The sequence below is a fragment of the Oryctolagus cuniculus genome, chromosome 2, assembly GCF_964237555.1.
Source record: "Oryctolagus cuniculus chromosome 2, mOryCun1.1, whole genome shotgun sequence".
Taxonomy (NCBI): domain Eukaryota; kingdom Metazoa; phylum Chordata; class Mammalia; order Lagomorpha; family Leporidae; genus Oryctolagus; species Oryctolagus cuniculus.
The window spans coordinates 115,574,672-115,584,406 of record NC_091433.1 but is presented as its reverse complement, the minus strand read 5'-3'; the positions used below and the strand labels follow the sequence as shown (position 1 = coordinate 115,584,406).

The 9,735-nt window shown below is 51.1% G+C and overlaps 1 protein-coding gene across 1 annotated transcript; it reads right to left on the bottom strand.

The window, feature by feature from the left end:
* Positions 1–651: 651 nt before the first annotated feature.
* FOXI3 (forkhead box I3) lies at positions 652–7,162 on the bottom strand. The gene is made up of 2 exons (XM_051842687.2): positions 6,331–7,162; positions 652–3,060 (listed from the first exon to the last, which is right to left on the bottom strand). The coding sequence occupies exons 1-2, from the start codon at positions 7,037–7,039 to the stop codon at positions 2,441–2,443; spliced, it is 1,329 nt and encodes a 442-aa protein (XP_051698647.2). The 5' UTR covers positions 7,040–7,162; the 3' UTR covers positions 652–2,440.
* Between the last annotated feature and the right edge of the window lie 2,573 nt (positions 7,163–9,735).

The window sequence follows — 9,735 nt, the reverse complement described above, 5'->3', positions numbered from 1 at the left end:
GCACCCCAGGAGGTGGCAATGGCTCAAGAACTTAAGCCCCTGCCACCCACATGGGCGACCCGGATGGAATTCTAGGCTCCTGAGCTGGGTCAGTCCTGCGTTTATGGGCATTTGGGAAGCAAACAAATGGCTGGAAGATCTGTCTCTCTCTGCCTTTCAAGTAGAATGAAAATAAACAAATACATGAAAAACTGGATGGCAAGAAATCAACCCTAAAAAAACCTATCATTAGGAATGAAAATACCATCAGCCTCTATGTGGCACATGACAGGCCCAAACCAGGAGACCTCAGTCTGGGGCACACCCAAGACCCCTGCTGCTGCTCTCAGACCTTTCTAGAGGATGAAAGAAGCCCTGAGTCCGACTCATTCAACTACTTGCCCTAGGGTTTAGGGCTTGGCCGGGTGTGGGTGTCTCTTCCATGGCAAATGTGGTGTTGAAGTGGTTCTCAACCAGAGTTGGAGCTGATCTGTCACTCCACCCAGGGGACTTTGGGCAATGACCGCGGATCCTTTGGGTTCCGACTGAGCTGGGTGGGTGGGGGTGCAGGGGTTCTGCTAAGCTTTCTGTGATACACAGCTGCCTCAGCCCTTTCAGATGCGGACAAATGCAGTGACAATCAGTGACTCCGGGCCCACCCTCCGATCCCTACTCCTAAGTGGCCAGGAGTTGTCCCATTTAAAATTTATTTCACATGATTCTTCTTAGCATGCAGTACACTTTCTTCAGAAATAATAACAAAACACCTTTACTGCCCCATTCACATTATAAATTAATTTACAAATATAGAATTGCTAGAAACAATATTTATAAAAGTCCACATGATTTTTCACATACAAAAATATCCATAGAAACCAATTTTTTACACATAGTATGGTCATTTCTTTGGTCATTTTTCTGCATACCAGTAATGTGATATCATTTGCACCTCAAAAAGCTGTTTAAAAAAATAATTTCCTGTATATTTCAAAATAAAGCATTTTTAAAAAATAATGCTGTGAATCTCCAAAAATCATTCACGGGGAAGAGTTAAAGTAACTTTTACAATGTACTTGAGTTCCTGTTTCTAAAAAAACTTAAACCCTGAACTAGCAACGCTCACAGCGACTCAGACACATGTTAGGAAAGGCAACTCAAAAGACTAATCTTAATGTCCCCAGAAATTCATCTGCATCCTAACAGACCCTAAGGTGTCACCCACCAGTGGCTGAGCGGGTCCCGGGTCCCAGGTACTCTGTCGGGACACTGGGAGGTGACTATAAAAACAATTTGAAGACAGCTCTGAGGAGTAAAAGGGAATGCTAAAATAAATAACACCATATATATTCTTCACAAATTTGATCAGATGGTTTACTGCATTAAAAACTAAAAATCCCACTTAAAAGCTGTTTGTTAATAAAACTCTGATAATACTTGGTCGGAAGATGAAATATCCAGGACACAAGCTGGGAGGGCGAGGATGGCAGGCTGAGATGGGAAGCAGGCAGTGGCCACCCCAGCCCCAGCAGTTCTTACAGGGGCTGCCTATGGCTCGGGATGTTGATTTCAACCAGAATCCGTGGTCCAAGGAGAGCTGTGCTCCATTCCTACCCCTTCAACACTTGTGCCTGCCTGAGGAAGCTGGCTTGTTCTTCTGGAACTAGAACACACAGGTTCCGAGCTGCTGCCTCTGAAGCCAGACTGCCTGCATCCCATCTTGCCGCCAGCTTCCTGTGTGACCCCAGGCCAGTTTATCTAACATCTCAGGGTTTCACTTCCCTGGGGTAGAAAATGAGGGGGCGCCATCACCCCCGACTCCCAAGGCTGCTGTTTAGTGGGTTGACACCTGTCAAGTGTCTACAGCGCTGCTTGGCAGACAGGGTGGCTTCCGGCTGCACTATTAGTATTGACCTTGTACCAGACGCCAGGAATGAGCAGAGGTGACCTGTGAACTGGTCCTAGGACAGTAGGAGCAAAACTGAATTGAGACAAAGGACACAAAGCTGGGGTTTCCTATTAAAATCCCAGACAGCTGGCTTTCCTAGAGAAATCAGAGCGCGCCAGCCCCAAACCCTCGACTGCCTCAGCTGCCGGCTGCTGTTGGATTCCGCGGTCCCCCGCCCCACAGCTTTACTTTACGGGCTAACGTTTTTAAGTCCCCTGCACACATACGCAACCCTGGCATGCAGTGAGTGATGAACGAGACATGGTCGCTTGCCCTCACAGGGCTCACAGAACACAGGGCGGTATCCAGAGAAACCTGTAGAAGCAGCTCGCAGGGCTACGGGAAGTTATGGATCATACCCCATGTCACTCCCAGCACAGCCAACCGGCCGCACAACCACCCCAGGAGCTTGCCAGGGCTGCAGGACCCACGTGGGCTCTAGCCCAGAGCTGCTGGCTTGGCCCCTGCGTTCTCTCCAGTCTCAGGCGCGCCTAGCAGAGTCTCAGAGGCACTGCCCTACACCTCGGAGCCCTCGCGCGGGTAGATGAGGCTGTTGACCATGCTGAAGTTGTAGAAGGGACTGCTGAACGGGCTGCTCTGGCCTCCGCCGCTGCCGCCAGGGAAGGGGCTGTAGTAGGAGGGCCGCTGGCCGCCGCTGCTGCTGCCGCCGCCGCTCAGCTGCAAAGCATCAGGCGAGGCCTCGGAGATGGAGGTGGCGGGGAAGGGGCCGCCAGGGGCCAGCTGGGCGCCCTGCAGGCCCAGGTGGCGGCCGCCCGGCACGGCGCGCGGCGTGCTCCCGCTGCTGCCGACGCTCAGGGTGCTGAGGCTGCTGAAGAAAGTGTTGAGGCATGGCGTGGAGGTGAGCATGGCCCCCCCGGGGGACGAGGCAGTACTCTTGGTGCCCTCGGGAGGCTCCGGGGACTGGGAGGGCCTCAACAGAGAGGGGCTGTCCCCCTCGGGCTTCCCGCCCACGCCGGCCCCGGATCCGGAGGAGAGCCCCTCTTCTGATTTTGCTGTCCCTGCAGCCACGGTAGAGGCGTTGCTGGCTTCAGAGCGGCGCTTCCGCTTCCGGCGGAAGTTGCCATTGTCGAACATTTTCTCACAGTTTGGGTCCAGAGTCCAGTAATTACCTTTCCCTGAGGAGGTGAGAAAGACGAGTTAGAGAAGGACCCGTTTCTGTGCCTGTGTACAGCAGCCCCCCTTTATCCGTAGGGGGGGTACATTCCACGACCCCCCGCTGGATGCCCAAAGGGGCAGAGAACCCGAACTGTATACCCACAGTTTCTCCTAAACATACATAGTTACGATAGTTTAATTCATAAAGTACCCACAATAAGAAATTCACAACAGAACAGTTACAACAGTGCTGTGAAAGTTATGTGAATGTGGTCTCTGTTTCTGGAATTTTCCATGTCGTATTTTCCGTGGGTAGCTGAAACCTTGGATGAGGAGAGATTACTCAGCCGAGTCGGGAAGGGGGATGGCACACACTGTAAATGCTGCTGACAGATGCTCACTGCACTCTACTGTTTTTGATCCTCTCTTGGGGGACACTGGCACAGGTTAATCCTCCACCTGCAGCGCCGGCATCCCATATGGGCACCGGTTCTAGTCCCAGCTGCTCCTCTTCCGATCCAGCTCTCTGCTGTGGCCTAGGATAGCAGTAGAAGATGGCCCAGGTCCTTGGGCCCCTGCACCCGTGGGAGGCCCGGAGGAAGCTCCTGACTCCTGGCTTCAGATCGGCACAGCTCCGGCCGTTGTGGCCATCTGGGGAGTGAACCAGCAGATGAAGACCTCTCTGCCTCTGCCTTTCTAATAAAGAAATAAATCTTACTCTATACCAACTGTGCAATCTCTCCAAATCACGGAATTCTGGAGTTACTTAAACTTCGTTTAAGCCTTCGTTTCTTTATACATAATAGGGATAAGAATAGTACCCACGTAGTAGGTTCACTGGGAGGATTAAATACTGTTTAATTAAATACTGTATCTGGCACACAATAAGCAGTGAAAAAAATAGTATTTATTATAATTATTATTTGCTGGAAGTGTACAAACTCCATATTCCTGGGGGGGGGGGGAGACCCCACTGGAAAAAATGTTAACTCTGAAATGACAACAATTATTACTGAACAATCAATTATTTGAAGAATGCACGAGATGGCACATTTGGAGAACAAGGAAGCTCCAAGTCCACATCCTCCCCTCATCCCAGGCAGAGCGTGCTGCTGCAGATCTTCCAACCTTCCTGTCCACTGGGCACATATCAGAGACCAGGAGTCCCTGAAGGCATGCAAGGACAGTGCTTGGCCTAGAAAGTCTCCCCACCTACCAAATGGAGGCAGAAAAGATCATCTTGGAGGATTTTTTAAAATTTATATAAATGGAACAAATTTCATGCATCTCATACATACAGTTTTAAGTATATAATCATCCTGGAGGATTTTATCTCCTCATAGCTTTTTCCACTTCTGCCAAAAAAAAAACCTTCTGATGTTTAAAGTATTGTTAAGCACTTGCCTTGTAGCGAGTGCGTTACACAGCTCACCTCCGTTACTCTGCTCAGCTCTACGGGAATAGGCAATAGTCCTGCCCCCCCGCCCCCCCTTTTCAGATGGGAAGACTGAGGTGCAGATTGCGTAGTAACTTGCCATCCCCAGGAAGCCATGGTAGAGCCAGGATTTCATCAGGCTGGTTCCAGATCCAGCAGTGTTTACTAACTGTCGTGTTAAACAGTCTCCACACCCTAGCACGCACTCCCCTGCACTCACTAGCTCCCCGATACATCTTCTGCAAAACTGTTGTATAAAACTTTACTGTTTAATAACTTGCATTTAACTATATGTTTATATTGTGCCACCTTGAAACCAAAAGTTTTTTTTTTTTTTTAATTTATTTATTTGAAAGGCAAAGTTACAAAGAGGCAGAGGCAGAAAGAGAGAGGTCTTCCACCTGCTGGTTCACACCCCAGGTGGCTGCAATGGCCAGAGCTGTGCCAATCCAAAGCCAGAAGCTTCCTCCAGGTCTCCAACATGGGTGTGGGGGTGCCCAAGGACTTGGGCCCTCTTCTACTGCTTTCCCAGGCCATAGCAGAGAGCTGGATCGCAAGTGGAGCAGCCGGGACTTGAACCATCGCCCAGATAGGATGCTGGCACTATAGGTGGCAGATTTATCTGCTATGTCACAGCTCCGGCCCCAGTACCAAAAGTTTTGACAAGAGACCTTTGACCTTGAACTTATTTTAAGTTCATAGCAGTTTGTGACAATTTACATGATAATCTTAGGTGATTCAGAGACCAAACCAGGAAAGTTAATCTTCTAGAACTACAAGGCTTATCCAATACAGTAACCAGTAGCCCCATGTAGGCATTGGGCATTTGAAATATGGTAGGCCTTCATTGAGAAGTGGTATAAAATACTGGATTTTGGAGATTCAGTAACAAGAAATAACATAAAAAAACCACCAACCTCGCTAATAACTTTTAAACATGTTCTATGTAGAGACAATGTTTTGAATTATTTAATATTAGGAAGAATAATGTCACCGGTGTTTCACTTTTGAGTCCGGTTGAGGGCATTTACAGGCACAGGTGGTTTGCCCTGAGCTGGTTCTGGAAAGCCCTCCAGAGTGAGGACTTCAGGAAGGAGGGTATTCTGAGCCTCAGAACCATACATCATTTACACAAAACCCTGCATCTCTGCGGCGCGCTACCACGGATTTCTTCCTCTTCTCCTTTGCCTACCAAAGTCGCCTCCCCTTGCCTTCTCTCAGGGTCGTTGAGACAACCAAGCAGGCCTGTCTGCTTCCAGGCTGCTCTCTGGAGCCGGGCTAGCGCGGCCCTACTCCTGGTCTCCCACCTCCGTCCCAGCTCTCGACGCCGGGGCTGCTGTCTCAAATCACCTCGCTACGCGGGCGCAGAGAGAAGTGCACCCCTGGACGGCCCGAGCCTCCGGCGGTGCGCTCGGCTCTCCCGGCCGCTTCCGAGGGGCCTGATGGGATTTTCGCCCCACCTGCATCTTTGCCTAATCACCACTTACTCGAGGGCGCGGCGTTCCTACTCCTCAGCTACTTCTTTATCACCAAACCCTCCCTTCAAATGGCCCGAAGAACTGCGCCCGGGGGTAGCGTCCTGTCCGCGGCCAGGGCCTGTCCTTCTTTCTCGAACCGGCCAGCAGCCACACTAACTGCGGGTGCTCCCTTCAAAGCTCGGATCCCCCCCAACCTGGTCCTCTGGATCCTCTCGCTCCATCATCGGAGACCGCAGCGGTCTCCACTTGCTTCCCATCTTCCTCCACCTGCTCCCACTCCCAGGGCCAAGAAAACTCCTCGTAGACCTTTGGGCCAGCCACGCGCAGAGAGCCCCCCGCCCGCCGCCGCCGGGAAGCACCTGCCCGGCCGCGCTCACCTGGGTCGTCCTCGTCGCGGGGCACCTTCTTGAAGCAGTCGTTGAGCGACAGGTTGTGGCGGATGGAGTTCTGCCAGCCGGCCTTGCTGCGCTGGTAGAAGGGGAAGCTGTCGGCTACGAACTGGTAGATGTGGCTGAGCGTGAGCTTGCGCTCGGGCGCGCTCTGGATGGCCATGGCGATCAGCGCCGAGTACGAGTAGGGAGGTCGCACCATCTTCATCAAGTCCTCGCGGCTGGCTCCGGTCAGCCAGCCCAGATCTGCCGGGGCGGCGGGCCCCGCGGGAGAGGCGGGTGCGGCGGGCGCCGGCTGCGCGAAAGGCCGCTGCGCGCAGCCGAAGGAGCCGGTGGCGGCCGCCGGCTGCAGGAAGGGCCCGGCCGCGGCGCCGGGGGGCGGTGGCGGTGGTGGAGGCGGCGGGGCGCCCAGGTACGCGGCGGCCGTGGCGGAGGGCGAGCCGCCCACACCCGGGCCGTTGAGCCACAGGTAGGGGTTGGCGGCGGCGGCCGGCGGCGCGGTGTAGTCGGCCAGCCCGTAGGGCGTCCTGGCGGCCGGGGGCGCGCCCGGGACGGTGGTGGCCGCGGCCGAGGGCAGGCTGGGCTGCGAGTATACGCCGAAGTTGTCCCCGCAGTAGAGGGCCATGTCGGCGGGCGGGTGCGGCGCGGCGGCAGCCAGGGGCGAGCGGGGCTGGTCTCGCCGCTCGGACGAGAGCATCCCTTTGGGGGCCAACCCTGCGGCCCCTCCTCAGCCCTGGCTCGGCGCACGGCCCCGCAGACCGGGTTCGGGCAGGTGATCGCGAGCGCCTGCGACTCGGCTTTTTATAACCGCGCGCCAAGCGCTCCCTCCCGGACGGGCCAGGGCTGGGCGGTGGCCGGCGCTCCCGGGCTCTCCACGCCCCCGCCACGCCCTCCTGCCGCGCACCGGCTCCGAGCGCGCCCAAATCCCGGCGCTTCCCTGCCCGGCTCCCGCAGCCCCTGCAGCCGCTGCAGTGCCCTCTCGCCGGGCCAGGGAGTCCGGGATTCGGCTCCGGGGGCTTGGGGACGGCTGGCCGCCCCCAGGTAGAAGGGGGGCAAAACTCTCTGTTCCTAGCCCACGTACTCTTAACGCACGGATGAAACTTTTATTAAAGAGAAGACAAGATAAACCAGACCGCACAAGCGTCTTCGAAAAAGCCCGCGAGTTAACTTTGGGTGGCCGCCCAGGCCACCTGCCGAGGCCGCCTGCCCAGCGCCTCTCTGGGTTCTCCTCCCCAAGCCTCTGAACCTTTTGGGGTCCCCTTGCGAGATTCGCGCTGGGTCTGGACGGGCCGGCTCCCGGTCGGATGTTCTGCTAGGGTAGGACCGGTCTCTTTGGATGCCCCCTGCTTCTCGGAGTCTCTGCCCAACTGAACGGAGAAGCCGAAATTGGCGTTTAATTTTTTTCTAACCAAGCTGTTTGTTCGTTCCCAATCGCTGTGTACGGTCTTGCTGTGATGTGACGCCTTCAGAGACAGAACGGTGAACGATTACAAAGACTTGTAAGGGAGTGACTTTGGAATTAGCATTTTAAAGCCGAAAGTTTAAAGTCTTTTAGACGGCGCAAGAAGCTGTCATTTACAGAAAAAAAGAAAAAAAAAAAAAAAACCTATCTCCTGTAAGTACGGTCTACGACTTGTCCTCTGAAGTCTTCAAATGCGGCTCTCCTCCTGAACAAAGCAACCCCTAAAATTCAACGGCGACTCCACTTGCCGCGCAATCACTACATATTGGCTCAAAAACAATAATAAGGAAATAATTTATTTTACAATTGAAAATATTCCTAGCTGCGTTCTTAATAATTAGTGATAAGTCTAAATTTCTCAAGGCGGCTTTTTTAGAAAATGACTAGTTGCCAATTGCAAACTGGCAGTTCAGAATATTTAATAATTCTGAATTTTCTCCTGTCCCGCAGTGCCGCATTTCTTTCGACGATAAAGTTTGTTGTGTTCTTGGAGGGAAACGATTTTCTTCCAGTATCTCATCGGTTAAAAAAATGAAAGCCAGGCATATTTAACTCGCAAATTTCAGTACCTAAAATGCAAGTCACACTTCAAATGTGACTACTTGTATGTCCTGGAACGCTAATGTCAGCTCTAAGCCACATTCTGTCCGCCTCCTGGCCAATGCTGTTTGTCCTACTTGCATGTGTGTTTAGGGATCTAAATGGTTCCTTAATTTAGATAAGCATGGTGCTTATTATTATTAATCATTTTCTTCTCCAAGAGCTCAAAGCAAAGAGTGGTTTTGTTTTGAGGTTTCTCATGGGCTGTTACTAAGGATGACGGCTATGACGCAGGGAGTTTGAACCCAATTTTTAATGATGCTATAATTTAATATTTGTTTTTATATCTAAAGGTCTACACTCAAAAGAGAAAATCCTAAGTGGGAAACCCAAATGGCAATAAATTACAAAAAGTTTGAAACCGTCTTTTTAGGAATTGATGTCTTTAAAAATATAATTCTTTTAGCAAATGACTTACCCACACATACTTCGCAGTTTTGCAGTTTTTGTGTAGCGTCTTAATTCTTGACCCAATAACTTCCAATTATTCTGAATGGGAGGCCATGATTGCTGATTATTATTTCATGTTTTGATTAAAGTTACTACATGGTAGGGTTCCTTAATGACGGCACTCATCCTCTTTTTCAGACTTCGGTTTTATTTGAAAATGCAGAGCCACCTAGCGACTCTTTGCCTCCATTACAGCACACATCCCTAAAGGGATCTGTAGGGTGGACACTCCCTCTAAGGGATTTGGAAGTCACACACATATCCTTATCTAATTCCATCACAGTTTAATTCGATAAATTTAAAATTACTGTTAGTCACCTTCTGAGCTATTCACAGTCAAAATAATATTTATCCTTGTTTTTTAAAAAGGTAAACTTAAAAAGCATTTGATATACTTAAAAAATAAGCAGGAAAAAAATGGTGCTTAGAATACAAGCTCCCTATGTTAAATTGCCTTTTCATTAGATCATATAATTATGATGATTGATTAACTCAGCTATGCCAGTGCAGTGTGAAATAAAGATAAACAGTGACACGTTTTCATCATGAAAAATAAAATATTTTGGGAAATTAGTCAACAACAAAGAAAAGATTGCATTTGTTTTCCATTGCCATTTGGTCATTTTAAAAAATATTTATTTATTTGAAAGGCAGAGTTACAGAGAGGCAGAGGCAGAGAGAAAGGGGGGGGGGGTCTTCCATTTGCTGGTTTACTCTCCATATGGCTGCAACGGCCAGAGCTGGGCTGACCCAAAGCCAGGACCCCAGCCTCAGTGCTCTTAACTTTGCATGGCTGCCGCTTTGAACCAACCTCGTCCTGTCCAGTGTCAATCCTTTCTATCCAGACACTGTGTTTTGTCTCCCATCATCTATGGAAAAAC

Excerpts from the sequence above, each read along its gene's own strand:
- FOXI3 (XM_051842687.2), bottom strand. The coding sequence starts at position 7,039 with ATGCTCTCGTCCGAGCGGCGAGACCAGCCCCGCTCGCCCCTGGCTGCC. Across the intron at positions 3,061-6,330 it reads CCGCGACGAGGACGACCCAG|GGAAAGGTAATTACTGGACT; the intron begins GTGAGCGCGGCC and ends TCACCTCCTCAG.